At 39.9% G+C, this 26,449-nt stretch overlaps 1 protein-coding gene across 16 annotated transcripts in view; it reads left to right on the forward strand.

Annotated features, from left to right (window-relative positions):
- The window catches only part of LOC127066588 (transcription factor SOX-2-like), a 302,397-nt gene that overhangs the window by 245,849 nt on the left and 30,099 nt on the right, over positions 1-26,449 (forward strand). For 15 of the 16 annotated variants that reach the window (XR_007782450.1, XR_007782449.1, XR_007782451.1 and 12 more), the window contains one exon: positions 13,471-13,536. The exons of the other annotated variant lie outside the window; for it this stretch is intronic. Coding sequence is in view for 1 of the 15 variants with exons in the window: in XM_051000481.1 (XP_050856438.1) it covers positions 13,471-13,536 (66 nt within the window). In the remaining 14 variants the exon portion in view is untranslated. The remainder of the gene's footprint in view (positions 1-13,470; positions 13,537-26,449) is intronic. 16 annotated transcript variants of the gene reach the window in all.

Raw genomic sequence — 26,449 nt, forward strand, 5'->3', positions numbered from 1 at the left:
TATTTTTTTATTTTATTTATTTATTTATTTATTTATTTTTTTTTTGATAGAAATTAATAACTCGAATCTCAAATTTTTTTTCGCATTCCCTTTCGATAGAAACTAATCAGATCTGTCCAAGCAATCTCGTTAATTAGATTTGCTTCTCGCAGATATCTATTTCACGTAATACGACGTCAGTTAGTAAACGAAGAAAGCGATCGTCTCGGTTGGCAGACTTACTCGGAATGCGTCTACCGCTCGTCTACATCGAACAATTACTTTCCACTTGTCATGCTAATCGTACGTGCGTGCGAGGGAACTCTAATCGCGTTGCGCGTGACGTTACCTCCTTTGCCCTCTCTCTTGTAGTATTATCCAGCCCTTTGACGGCGACGTGTCACGAGACTGTTTCTTTACTATTACCTGCGGAAATTTCAATGATTTTAATGATTCCGTTTATTAACGCTTTCATATCTCCGATGAATCATCTATATTCATTATTACATTTTTCTTTTTTTTCTTCCCCTTTCTTTTTTTTCCTTTTCTCTCTTTTGAAAATAAATGAAATTATAATGAACCAATGGATATTGAAAATGATCTACATATATTTCGATTAGAATATGGAAATAGAAATGTCATTTTCATTTTCAAAACCATTTTAACTCGTTATCGATAGAGATAAAACCTTAAAGGAGAATACATATACATATATATATATATACACACGTACATACATGCATATATATATATATATATGTACAATACATACATACATAGCTCTACTCTATTCACGAAACATCTTAACCAACGCCTCGCATTCGAATTCTCGAAAATCGATTAACCGATGCTCCTCCACGCGTCCTCAGCGAAGGGACGTTCCGGAAGACGAAGACGGCGAAGATGTCGACTAAAGTGGTAAGAGAGATGGAGAAGAACGAAGAGGAAGAGACGAAGAGATGGTGTGTACGGTTATATAGCTCAGATTTGATTTAAATCTCAGATTATTGTGCCAAGACACGAGGCTTCGAAGTAGACGGGCATTCCTTGATTTCCATACAGGAAGCTTCGTAACGAGAAACCATCGTCCTTCCTCTCTCTCTCTCTTTCTCTCTCTCTCTTTCTATATGTGTGTCTGTCTCCTTCATTCTTCTCTTTCTATTCTAACATCAACACGAAAACGAGACTACCATAAACGCACCCGGACTCTCACTTTGCCTTGGTGTATGATTACCGATCCTCTGTTGTGCTATGAGATATAAACGAACCAAGTATAAGATATAAATATGTTTACATATGTATGTATACTAACGTATACAACTCCGACGTGACAAATATTAGAAATGAAAGTAGATTTATTAGAAAATTCGAGAAAAATATTTGTAACAATGGATCGGGACGTAAATAATGGTACATTAGGAATATATTACGGTAATATGTGCGTACGAATGTCGCTTGAATACTTAAAGTTCATCATTTTAGATATTCTATATCGGTTATAGACATTTATCGATTTCGAATCGACATCGAAATCGTTGAAAAATAGGAAACGAGTTCGCGATATCGAAGGAATGAGAAGCAACAGGTCTAATTCGTATACCGACCATTAATTTTGACCAAGTAATAAGCATTCCTCTATCTCTATCTTTCTCTCTCTCTCTCTATCTATCTATCTATCTATTTCTATTTCTCTCTCTCTCTCTTTCTCTCGTACTGGTACACAGCGTATTCGAGTTTACCGGCGCGTATCAATTTCCTTTTTTCGCACGACCGGAACGGCTCGTCCATAAATATAAGCGCGCTTGGAGCGTGAAACATCTCCGATCCGGTGTACATTGTGCAATATGGATGCGAACACGTATCCGTGTCGCAAATGTGTGCACATAGAAGTAGTTATACCGAGCAATGTTTACATGTGTGCGGATATATGTATGTCTGTGTATGCTCGTGTGCACGCGAGCGCCTGCTTACGCGCGTGTATTTATTGTGTATTGTAAATGAACATATAGATGTGTGTACGTGGTGTATATATATATACACATATTTGAGCTCGTATGGCACCTGCATGTATAATAGTTAACCTCTTGTACATAGACTGCGCTACTAGACACTACCTGTAATACCTTTACAGACGTAAGATATACTGTTGCAATTAATATTAGAGAGTCCATGGGAGTCTCCTCTGCGTACGTACGTTACGTTTTCAACGAATCCAATAGCTTTTCAAGCTTTACCAGTTATTGTCTTTTTCTTTCCCCTATTCGTAGGATTTATCAATAAGTATTTTAAGATTTAAATAGAATCGAATGGATTTGTAACTCGAATAAAGATCTTGCGGTATCTATATAAGTATCTTGGTGTAATCGATTCGAAAGGATAAAAAATCATGACGAATTTGAATGTCGAACGATATTTACAATTAGATACACGTTAGTCAAGCACGATTAGGATAATCCATGAAACGTTATGTAACGATTTTCTATCTTGTACGGAATATTTCTCAAGGTGTACAGTATTTTAAAAACGTTTGCAAAAATTCTTCCAAGTAAATAGGTCGAAGTGGTCGTAGGGAAAAAGATGGTCCAGGAATGATGCAGCGTGTCCGGGCTGGTCAAAATCCTAGCCTTGTGCGACCAGGTGTGGTCGTTGAGAGGAAAGAAGGGAGAGCTCTGTTTCTCTCTCTCTTTCTCTCTTTCTCTTTCTATCTTTCTCTTTCTCCCTTTCTATCTCTCTCTTTCTCCCTCTCTTGATCCTTCTCGTCGTTCGAACGTTACTACTATGGACGGTGAACTAGAAGCAGAAGGGTAGGAGGAGGGGAAGCAGAAGCGAACGCGTCTACCTGGTTTTGCTCTTCGTATCTGTACAGGACACGCTGGGAAATCGCGTTGAGAACCGAGCTTGGACCGCAGGGTATATGTATGTATAAGCTTCAGGGCGCCCAACTGTCTGCTCTGCCACGTTACGAACCTTTACCTTTCTATCTCGGTCATGGCAACTACGAAGCATCGATATTTCCTCTTCTTCTTCTTTTTCTTTCTTTTTCCCATTCTTTTTCTCCTTTTTTTTGTCTCTCTCTCTTTCTCCAGGATTTACAAAAAGGGGAAGAGAGTAGCGTCGTTACCTGACTAAACGTTCTCCCCTTCAGTGGCTCTCGATCTTCCGAATAATATCATTGCACGATATTTGATAAACTGCTCGAGAGTTAAGAATTCGCAAAGACTTATCTACGGAAAATTTCTAACCTTCTTATACCTGTTGATAAATATAGAAAGTTTGAGAATAATAAACATAAATATTTATCTATAGAGAAGGTAGATACGTTAATACTTCAAAGTCATCGGTACGTTGTCGATGTTTTTCATATTATCTCATAGTATGTTTATAGTTCTTACGGTTATATCCAAAAGGTTAGTAAGCTGTGTGTTAGTGAACAGTACGGTACGGTTACGTTCGTGAACGGTACTCACATACATATATATATATATACGTATATGTTATACATATATGTATATACATATATATATACATACATACATATATATATATATATATAGATACGGTGGTGTCACACGTGCACAGAAACGCGTCAAGGTGTCGGCAAATACGAGCGAGTGCAGATAACCTCGGGGTAAACGTGTAAACTCGACTACTAGTGTTACGAAAGCAAGCAAGGTCTGGGTGGGAATCTCCTCTGTTGTCCGTGTTAATATTTGAACAACGTAGTTTCGTACCTAGCCGGTACGAAAGAGCTGGCCGAAGCACGACTTTGACACGCGAAGAGAGAAATAGAGAGAGAAAGAGAGAAGGAGAGAGAGGACAAAGATGCTGTAACCTCTTTTTTTTTCGACATCACACGCATAAGAGTACCGTTCACCCTTTTCTTTAAACAAGGCGAGCCAGTAATTAAACTTCAATCATTATTAATTAAATGGTCAATTGAATTTTCCTTTCATCAGAAAATTCTTACCTCCTATTTCTTTTTTCTCGCTCTTTTTCTTGCGAAATTCGAAGAAACACTCCTCCTAAGTAGATCCATGGGATACCGTGGATACCATAGATTACTTTCACCTTGAAACCTAGGAGAAAGATAATCCCACAGTCGGAGAAGAAAAAAGGAAAGTTCTTCGTAGCCGACATTCTTCCCAAAAGTAAGGATCTGGACTAGCAGGGTGAGTGATTGGGTCGTTCGGTTCGGAGAGAATAAAACGACGGACCCACGATTTTCTCGTTCATGCTTCTGTAAAAATTCTCTTTCTGTTCGATTCTATTTCTTAGCCGGTTGGGACTTTAAAAACGTTCGAAATTCTTTTCGTCGTAAAAAAAATAGGAATATATTTCTAATCAAATATTACAAATATATTTATCCAATATTAATTTCGTACTTAAGTATATCTGTAAATAAATTAATTCGTTCGTGTGTTCGTCGTTAAAAATATCTCGTTGGAAATTCGAAAAGGATGGAAAGTGATATTTTCGAAGATTTTCTCTGAAAGTCTTGAGTTTCTCTATAAGGTCGTTCGTTCGGCCACTTCTGCCGTAGCTCCTCGTTTCCACCCCCCATAGAAGAGAAGAAGGAGAGTGAGAGAGATTATTTCCTATTAATATGCATTACGGTAGAGTCGACAAAAGGACCGAGAGAGGAGCCCTAGTACTGTGATGTAAATAAACTTAGGCTCCCGGATCTTCCAGCTCGCCTTGGATACACTTCTTTTGTAATTGCGCTTTGGGTTCCTTTGTCTCGGAGTTAATACGTGGCTTGCTACGCCAACTGTCCGGTAAACATTTTTCATTTGCCCTTCCTTTCCAGAGTCATCTCTATCTCACTGAGTTTCTCGGAATATTCGCACTCTTATTTCCCCGTAATTAACCCCTTCCCTTTCCTACTTACATACATATATCCAAAATTAATCCTCTTACACCGGCAAGAGAGTGGGTTTATAATATTTGTATGAACGATAATGCAAAAACAGGATTTATTTCGTTTATACGAAAAAAAAAAGAAAAGAAAAAGAAAACGTAGAAACATATTTCTATACCACAGTGCGAACTTCGAATAGAAAATTTATTATTACGACTTTATTGTTCTTACACCCTTTAGGACGTAAATAAGTAAGTACATACATATGTATGTAGATGTTCGGTGTCATCCCTAGTCGACTTTGATCTTGACGTCTTTATAACGTTGTTCTTTTTGTGAGCCCACGTGACCGCACTTAGTAGGCTATATACTTAAACTATGCGCGAGCAGGCATTTATAAACAAATTTGAGAATCGTATATCACGGTCATAGTACTTACTTACAATCCTTCGTGTGTCGTCGTTTCCCCTCGTACGTTTACAAAGGCTCTATAAAAAAGGATCCTATCGCGAACAACAATGGAAGGAGAAGTATAGAAGAGGAAAGAAGGTTCTAGCGATGAGCATATACCGTCTCGTTCTTCATTCGAATCGATTGGCATTAGAATAAATCCACCTGCGTGTTGCTTTCGTACTCGCGTAAGTAAGATCGAGAGATGGTAAGGGATCGAAAGGGAATAAGTCGAAGGGTCGTAGGAGAAGACGAAGAAGAAGAAAAAAAAAGATGGAGAAGAAGAAGAAGAAGGAGAAGGAAGAAGATCCCCGAATATTTGCTTGCGTTTTTTCTGTGAAAGCGTACGAGGGTGAAAATAATTTTCTTTCGACTATCGCGAATGTGCGTATCAAACGTGGTGCGTATCTTTCTCTGGCGTTCGTGATTTAGCAATACGATGGTGGGTAGCAGCTTTGCGGTTTCTAGAGTGCGAAAAGGGAAAAGAAGAAGAAAGAGAGAGAGAGAGAGAGAGAGAGAGAGAGAGAGAGAGAGAGAGAGAGAGAGAGAGAAAGAGAGAAAGGAGAAGGGATATATATATAAGAAAGAAGAGAGTAGTCAGTTAATCGAGGCATAGAGAGGTAGAAGGTAAGGGGTGAAAGAGAAAATTGTTCGGGGGAGGATCGAAAGGCAAGAGGATGCTCGAAGATTCTCCAACTACCCCGACCGATCGACCGACCGACGGCTCGAGGCATTCCTGTCTTGTACATTTTCTATGACGATAGACGACGCCTCTCCTCGCACTTGTTCGTCTATCGATTCCTCTCTCTTTTTCTCTTTCTCTCTCTTCCTCTCTTTTACTCCTTCTTCACTTTGCTATTCGGAAGTAGCTCGATTCAGACGTTTCCGTCAAAAGTAAAGCTTTGTGGAAAAATACGACGATCGAGAAGAAAATGCTCTTTTCAAATTGCAAACGATCGACGATATCCATTGGAGATCTCTCGGAACATCTTCGGTAGTTAGAATAAATAGGTATTAATAAATATAGATACTGTTGATGAAACTGATGAGATCTTATTCCTTAGTGAAAGACATTACCAATAGTATTTATTACCAAACGTAATTTCTCAAGTAGCAATCGGCTATTTTGATAAGATTAATTTTTAAACTAAGGATTATTACTTACTTATTTAATTACTTAACTTAACGATGGATAATTTTATTGGTACGATAGATAGAAATTACCGTTGAGAAAAATTCGTACGTTTCTCTCGTAGACATCGATGACACTCGTTCGCGATCGTTATTCCATGAAGGCCTAACTGAAATCTCAGCATCCGTAGACCCTTCTTGCTTCTCTCTCCCCAAACCTTCTCCCCTCTCCTCCCCTTTCGGTTTCCCTCTTCACCCCGCTTTTCGTCTAACAGGCCCGATTGCCCTGCAAGGACCCTCCGGTGCGCTCGTTTCCCTCCCCTTTTCATCCCCTACCGACTAGCTACGGGGACCGTAGACCGTGCAGCTGCGTCTCTTCGGCCAGGTGTGCTCTCTCGCAACGTTGCCGCAAGGGTGACTCTCGGTCTCTTCTCTCTTCCTCTCTTCCTCTCTTCACCACTCCTCTCCTCTCCTTTCCTCTCCTCTACTCTCCTGTCCTCTTCTCGTTTACGATTCGCTGAACAACCCTCGATCCGAACGAAACGACGCTACGACTGTGCGCTAACGCGCTCGAAATACGACCTAAGTACTTACCTACTTATTGCTCAACGCACGCGGTACATACTCGACTCGTTTTATCGGTACTTTGCCATTTGCAAAACACTTTGTCTTTTGATTTGATTTGATTTGATTTTAGTTTGTTTTATTTTATTTTACTTTTTAATTCGATTTAATTTAATTTTTTTATTGTATTTCATTTTGTCTTTTTTTTTTTTTCACTTCTTTCCCACCAATTCTCGCGTAAACTCGATTACAAATGAGTACTTGTCGATACAATAAATATTCATCAGTATATAATAGCGAATAATTCTCTTTCATTTATTATGACACGTTTAACTTATATAGGTTAAAACGATTCACAATGATCTATAATGGAACAATGCATTTTATATGTAAATTTTAAAGGATCGTAACCTCTTTAGGAGAAATATCTATTTACATTTTTGTGAATTTGATTTGAAAACATTGTTTTCTGTTATTATCGGGCCGTTTTGAAATTTGTAATTCGTTGCGTTTATCTGTCTTCGGTTACTTAGATTTTTTTCGATTAGTCTTTCGAAAATCAATTGGATTTATACTTACACGCAATTCGTCGTATGAAATACGGAGAGAAATCGATCGAGGGATTTTGTTAAAAAGCACACTGCGAAATATCGTTTTATCGTATAGCCCGGGCGTGGAATCGACGGATAGAAAATTGCGGAAACGAGAAACCGGCGATATCGTCGATAAGAACGACGGCCGGGCAACGCTCTCTCATTGCCTCAATTTCCACTTCCACTTCCACTTCCACTTCCGTTCGCGATCACTTTTTCCCATCGGTCGAACCGATAAAAATGGGAAAAAAAAAAGAAAGAAACTTGCCTACTAATACAAACGCAATTTTTATTTTGCGTCGTTTCTGAGAGTATCCAGATTACGTACTTTTTTCTTTATCGAATTTAAAGCGAAAAAATAAATGGGAAAATAAATACATAAATCTTGAAGTAATTTTGAGATGAGTAAACAGTGACAAAAGAGAGAAGAGGAAGGAAGATGATCTATAGATCCAAACCGTCACGATCCGTGGCGCTCGAGCGAGCTCCGTGTATGTCGCCTGAAAACGGAAGCCGGAGTTCCCTGGTCGCGTTGTATATCGAGAGAGGGAGACAGAGAGTCAGAGAGAGCCAGAGAGAGAGAGAGAGAGAGGGAGAGAGAGAGAAAGAGAGAGAGGGGAGAAGCCTACCGGAACGCCGGAACCGGAAGGGTGCGGAACCTGCACGACCGACATGCCGGACGGTACTGGCTCGCACTGATTACTCCCTGATGAAACGTACCGGCTCGTTGACTTTACCAGGGTCATCAGACGTGCGATCGATAAAACGCGAATGGAAAACACCGATCGGATTCTCCTAAGCGGGACTGTTCGTAATTACTTACGTTGCAAAATAGTCCTACGTTCGTTGTGTTTTTTTTCCTTTCTTCTTTTTCTCTTTTTTAGGACATCACTTGGAGTCGATCTAATCGATGAACGAGTTATTTGATTACTTTTTTTTTCTTTTTTTCTTTTCTTTTTGAACAACAATGTAATACCGAAATTCGACCGACCTTTGACATTAAATCAAAGAAGATTGTTAAGTATTAATCGTGTCTGATGAATGAGTATCAAATTAATACAGATCGATTAGTTGGTGGAAATAGTTGGATGCTCGACATTTTGAGGATAGTTATAATTCGATACCGAATATTTAACGATTCGACTAAGAGATATCGTTACGTTATTGATAAAGAAGAGAAAGAGATTTTTTTCGAATGGAGATGAGTAGATCGCTCGTGAAAGGGTTTACCTGTATCATCGTCGTCGTCGTCGTCGTCGTTGTCGTCGTCGTCCTCGCTCGGTGCGAACGGTGACTAATGACCTCGAGGTTTAGACAAAACGTCGTATCGGCGGGCATGAGGAAATTGCCCGGCAACCTACCGCATTGCGACCGGGGGCCTCCTCTCTCTCCCTCCTAAACAAGAGGTCCCCATTAAGCCAAATGACTCGAGGCAGCGAGCCACTCGTGATTAAAAGGGCGATTTGTTATGCGGATACCGGGCTAGGCCGCGGATTGGTATATGTGTAGGTACGTGGATATACGTCACTACGTTTGTGTCAGTAAGCAAGCAAGCAAGCAAGCGAGCGAGCCAGTTTCCACACCTTCGATCCGTCAAACGAAACCTTTTCGATCATCTTCCTTTTATTACTCTCTCTCTCTCTCTCTCTCTTTCACTCTCTTACTCCCTCTTTTACTTTTCTAACGAGCCCGCGTATATATCTCCCAGCGTATATTTTTGAGTAAATTCCAAATTTTTCATGAAATTTCGTTTTCATTTTCATCGATTCATCATCCTCATCGTTTATTCTCGAGTATGTTTCGTAATATCCGGTTTTCGTCATCGTCCGACAGGAAAGCGGACAAGGGCCCGTTACGAAGTTCGTTAATTTATGCAGAACCAAGCGGTAGGTAGGTAGATAGGTAGATACGTAAGCTTCGTTCTCGCGGATACCCTTTCGTCCCTTTTTTTTTCCGTCCACCTCCACCTTCTCCCCCGCGGAAAGAAATCACGACAAATTTCCTGTCCGTCGCATGGGAATTTATCTGGAGAGCAGGTGAAAGCGTTGCCGTCGATATGCGTGCATGAATCTCTTTCCTCTCCTCCCCTCCACTCTACCTTTTCTCTTTTCCTCTTTCTCTTTTTTTTTCTTCTTATGGGAAACTTATGAACAGGACACCTGCCAAAATGAACGAATTACGGTGTACGGATATATATGTACATATGTATAAACGTGCGCGACGTCGTGATTCGCGTCGGTGTTTAACGACGTCGAGGTTGTGGGAACTAGTTGGTTATGGGTGGGACCACCACACCGCTTAAGTACAGTGATTACAACGTCAGGAACATGATACCACCGCGTTACCCGAAGATTGGTACTTTCCAAGCCCCGTCCTTCCTCCTAAGCGTAAGTTTGTCGTTGAAACGTAAATCATGTAATCGACTTACTTTACGTTTCGTATAGGTATTATTTCGATATATTTTCTTTTTCTCCGAAGGAACGCGCCGATAGAATTTCGCTTGATTTATTGAAATCAGCAAAAAACAAAAAAGAAAAAGAAAAGAAAAAAGAAACGTTCTACCTTATCTCGTGCATTTCGTTGGTTTTCATTGATAATTTTCCAAGATCAATTATTGCCTTATTAGTTTAACATAAATCAATATTTTTTTCACGAATAAATTTAACGATTATTATATGCCGAAAAAGTTACGATAAGGGTCTTTATTTAAATACTATTGCAGAAAAGGACATAAACATAGGAAACTATAATAAAATTTTAATACGACGTACTTTCAATAGGGACGGATGAGGAGGGGCTAGGGGAGAGGGAGGACGAGGTATTCACGAAGTGAAAAAGTAGAAAAAGTAGAAAAAAGGGTACGTTGACGTTTTAAAGTTGTCTCGCAAGAATGAATTCTCGCGAGCCTCTCTCGAGCACGTATTTCCGACGGTGCACCCTTATCGCGTCGCATTTTAAATACGATAACGTTATATCTCGTGATTCTTTGGGTGAACGGGGCCCCGAAGCACAAAGGCGAGGAATTTCCTGTGGAAAAAGACGGCGGCGGCGGCGGCGGCAATGGCAGCGCCGGATTCGACAGAAACGGCGAACATCCAATCTCCGAGTAGCTTTGATCGATGACACGCGGACAAGTGGAAGAGACGAGTCGAGGTTCCTTGGGAGGAGTGCGCGAGGGGGTTGATAGTGTCGGTGGGTGAGATTGCCTTGTCACCTTGACAAATGGTTGGAGAACGAAAGGTACCAGCCGAACGTTGAAACGCCCTCCGTAAAGGTCCTGCCAATCCCTTAAATTTTCTTCCTTCTATTTCCCTCGTTCTTTCTCTTCTTCTCTGTCTCTTTCTCTGTCTCTTTTTCTTTCTCTCTTTCTCTCTCTCTCTCTCTCTCTCTCTCTCTCTCTCTCTCTCTCTCTCTTTCTCTCTCTCTATCCGTCTGTCTTTCTTTCTCTTTTTCTTTACTCGACGCCTCACCTGTTCGTCTCCCACGATTCTTTGAAAGACACCGGTCTCGCCACCCTCGGTGTCTATTAGTCATTAACTATCGACAGCTCTGGCAAATAGCCTGCATGGCTAAATCAGCCCCTTCGAAAAAGTTCCAACTGAAAGAGAATTTCAAAATCAATTACCTACGTATAGTTATCGTTGCTCGTTGATTCATCGGTATTAAATCTAGGAGAATATTTTAAAGACCAATGATTATTTTGAAACTATAGAAATTTTTTTAATACGTATACTGATATACCTTTCTCGATAAATGCTTAACTTTGATTAGTATCTACGGACAAATCTCATGGGAATTATTTCAAGGCAGCAGTAGCAACAGCAGCAGCAGAATAGCAGTAGCTATCGTTATTACCTAACTCACTCTCCACGTTTCATTACTTCGGGTGTTTACCCGAGCGAGTTACGCTCCATTTACGGCAAGAATGTGCGATCGTCATTCGACACTGTCCGTCATTGTAGCTCACGACAGCGGTACGCCCGTCACTTTGCGTTCTCCGCTTTCCCAGATAGCATAATACCAACTTTGACGGTGACTCGCCGACCGATTACGACGATTTTAATTATATCCACGATAAATCTGATTACTCGTTAGAAAGTAAAATGTTCAAGACAGACGTTTCTGATTTATTACGTTTTATTTTCAAATTAACGAGGATCGTTATAAAACAAGGATATTACGAGAGATAATCTTACCGTACTCGAAAGATGTTATCGACGATAAGAATGCTAATCGACTGATTCCCTCGTATTGTAACAAGAGTAAGAAATCTTGTCCGTCGAGTTTCTTGAAAATTTTATTGAAATATAAACGATGAATTCTCGAATCAGCGTTTTGATTTTATTCCTTTGATTAACAAAAGTCAATATTCCGTGTTGCTATTTTAATCGATTCGCGATAAAACACGTAAGTACGTTTCAAGATGAAAGGGAAGAAGACCGTCGATCGAAAATCACATTCCGGTGATTCGCATTCCCACACGGCGTAGGGACAATGTGCGTGACAACGTGCGTGATTTCCACCCTCTACGTGCTTGCATACCCCCAATGGACAGATGGGGTTCTCACGAGACCCTTTTCACGTTACCACCATATACACCTTGTGATTATCTTCTTTCGACTTTGTTAGGGACGTTCCAAAATGAATGGCTTATGGTTGACTTCGGGAACGAGAAAGATTTGATTAAAATTAAATTTTATTGTCACATCGTCGATATAATTTCGAACTCGATAAATTTCGATGAAAGAGTATGACTCAATCTCTTCTCTCTCTTTTTTTTTTCATTTCTTTCTTTTTCCAGTAACGAAACATCGAAGACGCAGAGGATCTAAAAAACAAAAAAAAAAGGAATAAAACATAGCATCGAGAGACGTAACACTTTCCCGATAAAATATAATTAGAAAGACAGTTTCGATCGTCTACGTGTCTCAACCCTCGCGATTTAACGAGTGACTGATTTAAAGAGCGAACGAAATAATACCCCCTTTTTATTTGACACGAAAAGAAAAGAAGGATATATAAACGAAGAGGGTGAGACGATTGGAAAGCACCTTTCGATCGCACGTATATATCTGTGTGTACATATGTGTGTGTGTGTGTGTGTGTACATACGTAGGTACATACGTAGGTACCATACGTATCTACCTAGGAGAATGTAAAAATGTCGGGCCACGACATTGACGGCGTCGTTGCGATCGGCTTGACAACGACTCGAACTCGTAGCGGTCTCTAGAACGAGAGAAAAAAAAAGGGAGGAAGAAAGTCGAATAAAACGTATTCCCTGCTTCGTCGACGAGATAATGTATCGGTATGTCGTGCCGTGAAAGCTCGACGTATCCCGCCTGCGGTGTTTTATTATTACGCTTCGCGCGATACGCAAGAAGAGAAACAAATAAACGTATCGACACGTTGGTAGTATGTCGAGCACGAGTATAAGTACACGTACGTACGTAAACACAGAGACACACGTACACACGTACACACAATGTTTGTATTTATAGATAGGTCTACTAGCGAGTATAGGATAGTCTATGAGTAGCTTCGCACCTTGTATCTCCTCGTTTGTCCCTCCGACTCCTGTCAATTTCTGTTATATTCGTGTCGAAGCAAGACAACTTGTACGATATTCTTTTTCATTCTCTCGTCTATCGTTTCGCGATACCTTACGAGAGGATGAAAATCTCCAATTTGATAGTTCGTTATTTGTTCGTTATTTTTAATCGTCATTGTTTACTTAAATAAAATCTATATACATATATATATATATTTTTTTCATATTTGTTTTATCAAGTACGTATAAGCTTTATTCATGAAAGACAATATACGCGAAAGAATTTCGAAATAAAACGATGACCGATTCGATTAATTCTACTGTCATTCTTCTTCTTCTTGCAGGTCTGAAAGTGATCGAAAAATGTTGAACCCAGAAACCGGTTGTTATTCGGAATCCGTGCGAGCATGGTGAGTAACGTAAGAATTAACGACGCTCACGAGTCTACTTTCGTAACTATCGACAATGATCATCGTTTTTATACGTTCTAATGAGACAGGGAAAAAAAAAGAAAAGAGAAAGAAGAAGAAAAAAGAAAAGGAAAAGGAAAACGAGACGATGAAAAGAAGAAGTGAAATCGGCGTAAATATAAAATTTAATAAATCGACTCGAGGAGAATGACTCGATAAGAGATAAAGATCTTATTCTAATCATAGTTCGAATATATATTTTAGATCGCGTGTCGGTTAATACTTGACGCGTATCCTCATTAACGCGTAATCTTAATTAGGTACAAAACGGCAGAGCATGTATGCCACCGACCGACAAGGAGTAGTTACGTGTACGATCTCTTCGTAGTAGCTTGTACTTACTTACGTAGAACTATATATACATATATATATATACATATATATATATATATATATATATGGTTATATATATAACATGGTTCTCTAATTCCGTACGACGTACGGTTTCGTTGCGTGTTAGCAGGAACAGCAGTATGGTAGTAAGGTATACTAACTCGACTACCTTTACGCGCGGTTTCACGCTCGTGTCTTACACGCTTCGTTGCGCTCCGATCTATTCCCCTTTGCGTTATAATCGAAATGATTTTCGATCGACTGATTGGACTTTCTTAGACGTTAATTCAATTTTTTTAATACGTACGTCTCATCCGAATCAATTTTATTTCACGCTTTTAATTACCCTCTTACGTCACGTAAACACGTGACGTATGTACGTACGTACGCTCGATATAATTAGAATTGGATGGAATTTCTATTATTAGAATAGTCTTGCGAACGTGAAAACGTTTTATCATATTAAATAATTCATAATAAATAAAATTATCTGACGTTTGATAGGTCATATAAAAAATTTTTTCGATCGTAAATTTTATGATTGTAATGTTTACCCTTGTTTCTCTCGTTAAAGGGTTGTTTTATTTGTCGTAGCATACTGTCGTCATGCTCGCAGCACGTTGTTCTCTCTCTCTCTCTCTCTCTCTCTCTCTCTCTCTCTCTCTCTTTATCTCCTTGTTTTTTTCCTCTCTTTCTGTCTCGTATCCAACATTCGTTCTCTCCCAACCTCTCTTTCCTTTACTTTTCTCCTTTTTGTTGATCTCACCACCCGTAACGGCATCCTCTCTCACCTTCTCGTAATTTACGATCGTTTCTTGACCGTAACTCTTTTTTGCATAATTCTCAGCAGTGTGTCCCGAGCCGGCCGCTGCCGTCCGGGTGAGTAGTACCTATACCAAGCGCGAGTATTTTTATCGTCTCTACGACATCCGTGAAATTCGTAAAATACGAACGGTCATCTTCGCAGATCGATCGCGTAATTGGTTCTAGTAATTTACTACGCGAGAGTAGTACGGTAGAAAGGTGAAAGAGACGAAATCATCCTTTCGCAGATCGTTTCTAATTTTCTTTCTCGTGTCCCCGAGCTTTCGCGGAAGAAACGAGAAGGAGAAGTACGACGACGACAACGACAACGACGACGACGACGACGACGACGACGACGACGACGACGACGAATGATGAGGAGTAGGAGAAAGAAGTGGGGGATGAGGTGGGGGATGAGGAGGGGGAGGAGGAGGAGGAGGGGCGGAGTAGTCACGCGCTTAGACGCACGATTATTTATTTTTAACGCGTCGAGCTTGTGCCCGCGCGCGCAGAAGCGATTTATCTGCAATTGCGATTCCTTTTCTTAGGACATTAGGGAGGCGATCGCGAGACAGGAGACGCGGAGGGAGCGGAGACGTAATGCGATTAAGGTCGTTATCAGATGTCGCTTCCACTTCTCGCGTGATGACGTCGACATTCGCGCTCGTTTGTCATCGCGTGACGTCGTCACGGGGGTTGCATGATTTACTTCCGCCTTTCCCCTTTTCGCACCCTCCCCTTCACCATTTCGTCCATTTCTTTTTCCGCTTTTCGCCCTCCCTCTTTCCTCTTTCCTCTTTTCTCCTCCTCCTCCTCCTCTTCTTCTCTTTTCTGCTTCTCTTACTATTTTTCTACTCGTTGTAGTAAACTCGTCTCAAAGAGGAAAATGTCAAGTTGAACACGCTCTCTCTCGAAGAAGAGGAGGAAGAAGAAGAAGAAGGAAAAATAACGATAAAAGAATGATGTTATTTCGATATAAATGCATCTTACTCGTCCTCGGCGATTGATATCATTTATTGTTATTAATTTTGATATTTTAATTCGTGTTGGTCAGGTATATTGATATTGGTTATGTACGTGAGATGATTTCTTGTTATCCCTTCGAAGCGGAAAATACGGAGAAGTAAGTTAATCAGAGCTCGGGCGTGTGTTCGCGTGTGTGTGTTTATGTGTGACACGCAGTGGTTAACATCCGAAATTCCTTTTATTCGCCCTTCCGACGCTTTTTTCGATTCGAACGACGACGCGTTAAAGAGTCAGTCGTACATGTAAGGGAGAGGCATTGGATCATCGTGTTGTCCTTGTTCTCTTAGTAAAGGGAGAAACGGAGAGAATGAAAGAGAGAGAGAGAAAGAGAGAGAAATACGTTCTATCGTGGTCAGAATTCGTCGTTAAGAGGGTGTGGCTCAGAGATATAGCGATGATTAGAAGCTACACCCCCGAGTTCGTACGAGTACGAGGGTGGATCCGGAAAATTCATGGAGTTACTTAGGATCTTCGTGGCTCAATCGTTTATCTTGCGACGATGGGCGCCGAGAAAAAGGGGAACAGGAAGAGAAAGAGAGAAAGAGAGAAGAGAGAAGGAAGTCATTACGTCGTCGAGAGGCCACACCGGGGTCGAGACGATAATCCTAATTAATAATTAATTACCACGGGAGACACTCCCGTACTTTTGTACCTCTCTCTCTCTCTCTTTCTCTCTTTCTCTCTCTCTTTCTGCCCCCTCTCGAACCGGAGAATGACGCTCGATTGAATTCTTCCTGCTATGGGCAGTAAGATATCGTAACATGTTTTATTACATCAAATAGGATTAAAATAATATCATCGAGATTTCTCTTAAATTTTTATTATTAACGGGATAAATAAATCCTCCATATGTATCTTTTGTTAAATTTGAAATATACGATAAAAAAGATCCATCATTAATAGTCAATGTTTTGTTCTTCCCTTTTAATTTGTTTAATTTTTTATTTTTTTATTTATTAAAAATAACATCGTTAACACGCCGTTATCTATCGTTCAACTTCTAACCAGCAAAGTTACGCGTTCGCGCTTGACAAGACACGTTTGACGTTTATAAAATATTAGCTATTCTTGCTTGGACCGTCCGTTCGGTTTGTTTTTGTTACTTTCGACATTGGCGCGATAACACGTTCATTTTCCTTTATTCGACCCTTCGACGTTTCCTTCTCATCGAACTGACGTCGGACGTGGACGTATAGTTTCGATCTACGCCAATGTTCGCCAAATAAAATGCTTTTTACGATCATCTCTCTTTCTCTCTCTCTTTCTTCCTTCCTTCCCCCTTCTCCCTCTCTTTCTCTCTTTCGGTGTAAGCGTTCACCGGCAGTAAATTTCATCGAACGTGAACGCAGTAAAAGCGCGCACTGTGATGGTGGTCGAGATTCGAGATCGAAATAAATAACCATCTGGACTTTTCCGTCGTCGTCGTCCTCGTCGTCGTCGTAGTCGTAGTCGTCGATGAGAGAACTAGAGAGCTCATGTATCTTTTGCGTTTGCAAAGGAAAACGAGAGAGGAAGAAAAAGGAAACAAAAAAAGGAAAGAAAAACGATAATAAAACATGACAAAAGTGAACGCGAGAGAGAAACGAGCGAGAGAAATCGCTCGAGTTTTACGAGATTCCAAAGGGAAAGAGAGCGAGAGAGGAAGAGTACGAGGAAGATACGAAGTCAACGGCATTGCTTGAGAAAAAGAGATAGAGACAGAGAGAGAGATAGAGAGAGAGAGAGAGAGAGAGAGAGAGAGAGAGAGAGAGAGAGAGAGAGAGAGATTCTCTTCGCTTCAGGAGCTCGACCACTCGAGATTTTTCTTCGTACGATTCTCTGAAAGTTGTACGCGTGCGTCGCTACATGGCGGAGGCTCGAACCCCCAGGAGCACCCCAGTTTGTCAAGTCGACCCTTCGGTGTCGCTTACAAGACGGCAAATTTGTCTCAGATAAGCAAAACAAACACATCGCGGTTGGATGAGCCGCCTCCATTCGTCGTCCTTTTTTTCTTTTCTTTTTTTTCATCCTCCTCTTTTCTTTCGTTCCATCTTCCACTTGCTTCTTGCCGTTCCGCTTCGTTCCATCCTCCACTACCTATACGTATATCTTTTTTCTTCTTCTTCACTTTCGTTTACTCATTTCGTTAACATAAACGTTTATCGTCACGTCACGTTGATCACGTTTCTTTTTTTCTTCTTTTTTTTTTCCTTTTCTTTTCTTTTCTTCTTCTTCTTTTTTTTTGTTTCTTTTATTCGATACTTTAATAACGAACGAGATCGATCCATCTCGTTTTATTTTTATCATATTATAATTTTAATGATAAATCGTTAAAGGAGAGATAATTTTTAGGTGTGAAAAATTCGACGTTTATGTATTAGATATAATATGATGTACGAGACCGACTTGGACCTTTCTGAATTATGGATCGATTCGGCGAATTCTCTGTTTCAACCATTTTCTCGCATTTCGGTCGCTCGGGGGATTTGCATACATTAGATTTTATCCTTCTGAGAACGTCCGTCTTTCAGATGCGCGCGTATTTATGAGTATCCCCTTATAATGGTCCCGAATTCCAAATGGAATCCCGGTGGCAACTTCATTATAGTCGGTCGGACCGATTTAAAGGAGACTTATCGTCGAAAGACACTGCTATTCCTTTCGAACATCTTTTAGCTTCGTTTATGTTAAATTAGATGATCGCGATAAAAACTATAATCATTCATCGTTACGTATGTAAAACGTCGATTACGTTTACTCAAATTATTGGTAGGATATTGGAGGATATTTTTCTTTTTTCTTGTTCCTTCTTTTGCAAATCTGTGAGTTGACAGAAATCGTCACGTTTCATTTTTACCGAAACTTTATTAAAATCACATTTATTTAGGTATTCATTTTATCGTCCGCTCGTAATTCGTTACAGAAGAAATAAAGACTAGCTTCCGTATATAGTCCTTTCTATCCTACATCTGTCTATGGTGGTTCCGTGAAATTACTTTTTAACGGCAGACGAGAGTTTAATGCACTTTTTAAAGAGCCCGAACTTACGATCCACGACGAATTAGATCTGGCAATCGAGAAAGGATTACGAATCATCAACGCGATAACGCCAGGAATAAAAAGGGAGAGGGGAAACGAAAACACGCGAACTAACATGGTTACACACACACACACACACTTTTGCGTACCTTTAACGTTGTCTAGTACAGAAGCTTTTACGTTCACATTTATATACATACGCATTGTATATGCACGAGCAAATTCGTTTCGGTAAAGGTACGCAGGGTTGTGTTGGCTCATCGCACCCTGAAAATCATAAGGGCAGCTGCGCGAAAAGAGGAATCTCGGAGACTCCAGCTGCACTTTTCGATTCTACGAGGGTGACTAGTCATCGAGAGCGAGAGAGAGAGAAAGAGCGAGAGCGAGAGAGACAGAGAGAGAGAGACGAAGAGACAGAGAGAAGGGGAAAAGAATCAACGAAAATCATTTTGCACGCGTCAAACGAACGTCGATCGAGAGAGTTCACTCGATTCGATTCGGCTTGCTTCGAGTCGCGAGACTAATCGAAGGCCGAAACGATTCGCAGGCTATCCTCTCTATTCGTTAAAGATGGAAGACATGTAAAGACCTTCTTTCATCGTACCGATTAACGCGATTAATCTTGCTAGATATTTATTAATTCTTCTTTTTCAATTATTTCCTTTTTTACAAATAGATAATGTATTGTTATATACGTATAAAGTTAGCAGTCGATTAATTATTGAATCGGAGAATATGATACGTTTAATAATATGCATTAGTTGAATGTTATCTAAGTATTCATAAATCACATTTACTATGTATACATATTTATATACGTACGTACGCACGCCTACTCTGCTATTATTTTTCTATTAACGAATTCGGTTTTAACGCGACAATCTCTCTCTCGTTCTTGTGAAAGAATATTTAGGAGAGAGAGAGAGAGAGAGAGAGAGAGAGAGAGAGAGAGAGAGAGTCAATACACGCGTCACTCTGAGTACAAAGGGGTAGTGGGGGTATTTTTAAAAGAAACCGTTCCAGCTCTCTCTCTCTCTCTCTCTCGATGTACATATGTATGTATGTGCATAGTACATACATAGAGGATCAACGAAAGCAGAATAGACGGGAGCATGCACGTGGTGCGTATACGTCGAGAAACCAGCCCTCCGGGGGTTTGTCGAGGGGTAAACATCGTGTAACCACCACCAGGGAAACACGCAGGGGTTGAGTTGCGATTGTGCTCGGCCGAGGTTCTCGCATACGAATCCATAAATATTTTATTGGCTCGTCATTCGATTTTATTGCGGCAGGTAATCGAATGACACGCCGGATTACGCCCACGGTATTTCTATTTATTTCGAAAGAAATGCTCGATTTATAACGCATTCTCGCGACACCGAGAGCGCGTGACGATTGAAAATACAAAATTGGAAGTAATTATCGTAATCGATAAAGAGAATATTTTTCTTGATTTTAACTATGATATTTTTCTTTTTCTTTTCTCTTCTTTCTTGTGCAATATAAACGAATATAAAAAGAGTTTCATTCAAAGGAGTTCCATTGCAAAGGTGAACATAAAAATTAAATTTTCATCTTTATTATCATAACGACGAGAGAAGAAAACAAAAAAAAATTATTTTCCACGTACAACATCGAAGACGAAGAAAAAGACGAAGGCGAAGACGAAGAAGAAGAAAGAACACAGAAGACGTGTTATAGAACTAAGACAATTAATAAAATGAAGCAAAAGTCATAGAGAGAATTTAGAATATGATAGAAAATCGAGATACCTTCGAAACGTCTTGGCTACCACCAAATGGTCTTTCTTTCCTTCACTCATCTCGCTTAATTAAACCGAGGCACTTAGTAGCAGTGAATGGTTCTTGATTGGCGAAGAGGTACCTACCTAGGTAGAGAGGACGAGCTCTCTCGTAAGTTGGCGAAGCAGGATATGTGTACGGCGACTCGCTCGAGCCAAGTCGATGGCAGGACGAGTCGGCCACTCAGTCAACATCAGGCGAATGCTGAGTTATGTCGAGGGTCCGGCTTCTTTTAAACTCGCCAATAAATCGGCCGTTCTTCCTCCGCGATGCTGCAGCTCTCCTCTCTGTCTCTCTCTCTCTCTCTCTCTCTCTCTCTCTCTTCGTGTAGTTCTTCCTTCTTTTTCTCTTTTTCTTTCTTGCCTTGCCGTTTGCTTCGTATTCTTCTTTTCCTTCCCTCATCCACATCCCCTCTCGCTTCCCAATTTTTATATTTTTTTGGTACGGAGCTATCCCATCGACCACTACCACCACCCTGAGCGCTCGGACTTTTTACTCTTCTTTTTTCTTCTCTTTCTCCTCCTCCTCCTCATCCTCATCCTCTTTTTCCTTCTCTTCCTCTTCTTCCTCCTCTTCTGCTTCTTCTTCTTCTTCTTCTTCATCGTCTTCAGGTAGCGCGAAATTCATTGCATCCTCCTACCTGCGAATGCGCTCGACCGAGGTGCGAAAATATCGACTCGTTTGGCCGATGACTCGACGGCTTCTCCTTCTTCTTCTTCTTCTTCTTCTTCTTCTTCTTCCTCTCTCTCTTTTCATCCTTCCGTTACTTTTATTTCTCTCTCTCTTTCTCTCTCTCTCTCACTCTCTCACACACTCTCTCTCTCTCTCTCTCTCTCACTCGTAATATTTCTTCTCGAGATCGATCGTACTAACGGTAGATGTTAAGCGGTAAAAAAAAAGAGAAAAAAAACGAAAAAGAAAAAGATAAAAGAAAAAAAAGAAAAAGAAAAAAAAAGATGGAGACCGGGAGCCCAGACTAGGTAATTATTCAGCTTCGTTTCGAGCGTTCCCAATCGTTATTCCATAACGATTCGAAGACAAGGACGAAAATATCTATCATCTGCCACGTTACCAATCGTATTTTTTTTTTTTCCTTTTTTTTGGGGTGAAACCTCGACGATCGATAGCGCACAAATGTACGCGCGAGCTTAAATTCGTGCGGTCGTCATTAATCAACGTAATGCACGCGACAGACGATATAGGTATCCACGTTATCGACGTTTACTATCTCGGAAGCTTTGATTTACATTTAGTCGGTGAAATCTTCATTCGAACGTATATCGATCGCGCGATACGATTGGCAGTCATACACGGTACGTGCGGAATGTGCGTTGCCTCTTTGCAATCTATTCTACCTTATATTTCTTTTTTTCTCCTTTTTTTTTCTTTTTTTTTTTCCAATCCATTGTTCTCTTCTTTTTTACCACCATTAGCGTTAATTAATCTAGTACAAGCGCAACTTGATTCCCTTATTATTCTTAACAACATCCCATATACATGGATAGTTTATTATTTTTGAATAAACAAAAGCGAATGAGTGAGAAAATGAGAAAAAGAGAAAGAGAAAAAGAGATAAATAAAAAAAGAGAGAGAAAGAGAGAGAAAGAAAAAAACTGAAAAGTGACGAACTTTCATTTACGTCGATCGTACTAACGAGTTTCGAGAGCATGACGCAGTAATTAGAGTACCCATTGGCAATGCATAATCTCCCAGTCGTATCTTCGTAACTCAGCAAGAGCCGAGATCTCTCTTCGAATAGGATGCGGCAGCCGAGAAACGCGCAATGCATCACGAGGATCGCTGCGTATCGAGAGTTGGAATCTTGGCGTGGCATCGGCACCGATTAATAATTACGGCATTGTCGCCCTCGCTAAACTCGCTTTAATCAATGTCATCGGGCCAATTTCCGATTACCGCTAGCTTCCATCTCCTCCTCCTCCTCCTCCACCTCCTCTACCACCCTATCCTACTATCACGACCTTCTCTGCAGGAAATTGCGCGAGTGCTACGCGACCGAAACGTAAGCGGAAGTCGCGATTTATCGGCCGGTTATCGATTATCTAAGGCTGGACATGAAAGTGTCCTTCGAGATTCCAAATTGTCCGTTCCAGTTTTGAAATGACTTGGAGATTGATTTTCCTACCTTATTATCTGTTATTTCGCATTAAATAAATCGTGCTGTATATATTCTTTCTTTCTTTTTTCTCTTTTTTACTTTTCTTTTTTTCTTTCTTTATTTTTCACATGTACATGCGTAAACTGAAAACACGCTTTTTGTATTTCTATTTAAAACTTGTGCTTAACAAAAGAAAGGGAAAAGGAAAAGATAAAATTCGATCTTCCATAAATTTGTATTTCAAAATGGTGAGACGATTTAAAATTCATTTCTCGGTAAAAAAAATATACGAGAGTTTTCGTAAATTTAAAATAAATTATACGTAGTCATTAGGTTTAGGGGAAGGTGAAATTCTGTTTCACGGAATTGCAAAGTGATTCAAGAGATCTTTTATAATCGGCAATTCATCAAAGCGCTCCTTGTTGACTTGCAGAATCGAAAGAAAAGAAACTATTTTTCTGTTTTAAGTACAGAAACGTAGTGAAACGCATTAGTCATTTAGCATGTTTCGTGCGAGCTTGACGTTTCGGCGAATTAAGACGATAGATCAATCTTTTTTAATTATTATAATAACCGTAACTTGGCTTTAGAAAATAGTTAAGGGCCTCTGACAGGTAATATTTCTTTTATTTGGTAAATTTTCCTAGCGGATTTAAAGCAAGGCCTTCTTGCTACCTGTGACAGGTATTAAGACGATGAAACTATGGTCATACTTTACCTTCGAGATAACAGTATTTGAAGGACAAGAAACTTTTCTCTCTCTCTCTCTGTCTCTCTCTCTCTCCTCTCTCTCTGTCCCTCTTTTCTTCTGTCTGTCTGTCCTTCTGTCCTTTTATTTCTCTGCTCTTGGGACATAAGCCCTTTCGTTGTTACAGGTGTCTTCTAAGCCGATTAGACGCGCAACGTTGCCGATGACGATTTCACGAGGAAACTTAACCCTTGTTTCACGCCGGTGAATAACGTTTCTTTCTTCTCTGACGAGAGAGATCTCTTAATACCTATCTACTGATCGCGATTGTAACGTTCGGTGACGACAGTCGCGGATTAAATGTCCTTCCTCTATACATGTCTATTCGTTGGATCGAGCAAGATTCTTAATACCGTTTAACACTTCGATTCGTTCTCACTTATCTTTTCCTTTTGAAACGTAACCAGGATTTATATGTTGAGACAGCAAACGACAATTTAAGACTATTAGACATGATATTCTGTCCGAACTTAAAATATCTATTATAGAACTAGACAGAAGTCAATAATTCTCTTTAGCTGGCTTATTTAGTTGGCTTATGTTTTCAGTGAAAGTAAGGGTGTCACGTCGAACTGGTTTCTATTTCAAAACGAATCTTAAAAATGAATGAAATGTTTCTTTGCTTGAGTTAGGTCAACAGGTTATTGTTGTTCTTCCTGCAAGTAGATAGCCGTTCGATAAATAAAGAAAAGATCGTAGACTAAGAGAAAGAGAAAAGAGAAAGAGAAATAAACGACGGCACTCAATCGCAGACGATTTAAGACCGCCATTGACCCTTCCCGACCTCGAAGTTCGTCCGCAAATGAAAACTTTCACCACCTTCTTTTGCAAACTTTTTACCGTCGAATAGATTCAGTGGTAGAAGTTTGACGGCAAACGCGCGCGAATTCACTCCTTATTTCTTGGGGTTCGGTGAACGATCGTCTTCTTAGAACGCGAACATCTGCAAATTGTTGTCGAGCTATCGTTTGCGAAGGTGCATCATTGCAAAAATGTGCACGTTTTTCCAGAAGGACAAAGTTATATTGTCGTCCATGAAAGATATTAATTACACGAGTACAACTCGTAAGGGAAATTTAATGGGTATTAATATGTAAAAATATATTAAAATATGTAAGAAAATTTGTGTAAAAAAAAGAAAAAATGAATTATCCAAGCAAAGTTAGTAATATATAATGTATGAATATTTTACGTTGAACATTTAAAGGCCAATAAGACGAAGAGAAATATGTGTGAGGTCTTTTGAGACTTCTAATCCTTGAAGGAACTTTCAAGATATTTCCTGCAGCGTGCGAACCTTTCTTTCTTCTTATCCCTCTTCCTTCGAGCTTCTAGCTAGACAAAGCTGCCGACCATAAAAGTGTCCACCCTTGTGTTCGATGCTTGCTTTACGAGCGTCAAAAAGAGAGAAAGAGAGAGAGAGAGAGAGAGAGAGAGAGAGAGAAAGAAAGAGAAAGATACCTTGAAGCAAACCAGGTATTCGGCAAGTTCTCTCTCACTTTCTACTTCTTCCTCTTCTTTCACTTTTGACGACACTTCGACCATGGATGGCTTTCTTGTTGTCTGCACAACGATCACGAATCGTTACCACATCTTTTAATCTTTGGAAATCGACTAATTAGTCGATATATCGACGATCCCTTTTCTTCCATCGATCCTATCGATGGAAGAAGTAAACTCCGATCTAATTAGTCGAACTTGTAAACCTGAACCTTGTGAGAGAAAAGCAAGTTTGCTAGGGAGGTCGAAATTTGTTTGAAACCAAAAACAGACAGATCGTTGCTTAACCACGGTCTCTTATTCACGAATCCATGTCAAATTTTAAAGACAATGGACCAGAGTTAACGAGAGGATCGAATCGTTTTGAGTGAAACTATAGGGAGAGAGGTTTTTAACAAGAGGTATACCGAGAGATGAGACATTTTAGGGGTCGAAAGATATAAATATTTTTCTATTCGAGTTTTACCCTACTTTCTCTCGACTGTTTTGTTTGTCTCGTTTTCTTCGCATGCAAATTTTTCATACGTTCGAAAGTGTCACCAAAAGATTCTTTATTCTTTTCTCGGAATAATTTCTCTTTTCTTTCAGGTAAAACTCGTTGGTATTCAACTTATCCGACTAACGTTCTTAAAGTTAATTATTCTTGGTTAACGTTAAAGAGTGATTGTAACCTTTTATTTTCGACATATCGATATTTAAATGTTCCATGGGAACGAAGAGATTATAGTTTCACGGATCGTTATCGCGAAAATAATTCGAGAAAAAAGTCCCTGGAATAGGAATTCATTCGAATTGCCTGGTGAAAATGATTTTCGGGTAAATCCTTCAAAGGGACCGAAAGCCGATGGAAGAGTCGATAGATAGCGGACGTTGATATCGTATCCGTGCGTAAAACGAAATTTCGAATGGAAAATAGTAGCGGAGCAGAACCAAGCCGAATTGAACGACACGCTCGCTAGCGAGATGTTTTTGGCTAACGAATCTACTCGATTCTATTCGATTTTTGATCCGTTGTATGTACATGAATAGAAAATCGTAGGTGTATTTGTTTTTCAATTGGAAATAGGCGTAAATCTTTCCCCCTTTTTTTTTCTTTTTTTCTTTTAATCTTTTCTAATACCCAGAGATCTTTTCTAATACCCAGAGGTCTTTCATAATTTTTCGTTCATATTTTTTATTCGTTTTCTATTGATTCGTCGTTCTTTATCGTCGATGTAAATGAAAGATTATTTCGAGTACGGACAGAAAAGGTTTAAACAACGTCGGAAACAACGGATCGATACGCGGTCCATCTCCGACTGTCTGGAACTTTTATCTCGAGAGTTTCGGATAGAGTTTCTCTCTCTCCGACGAGAGTTATCCGAGAGAAAATGGCAAAGTCTCCAGACACCTTCGTGATATCTCAAACTTTGGACGATCGATGGCATGTCGCCTCTAAATTCCACGTAGAAATTCGACGTTAATGAAAAAAAAAGAAAAAAAATATATATATATATATATATATAC

Source organism: Vespula vulgaris, chromosome 1, assembly GCF_905475345.1.
Source record: "Vespula vulgaris chromosome 1, iyVesVulg1.1, whole genome shotgun sequence".
Classification (NCBI taxonomy): domain Eukaryota; kingdom Metazoa; phylum Arthropoda; class Insecta; order Hymenoptera; family Vespidae; genus Vespula; species Vespula vulgaris.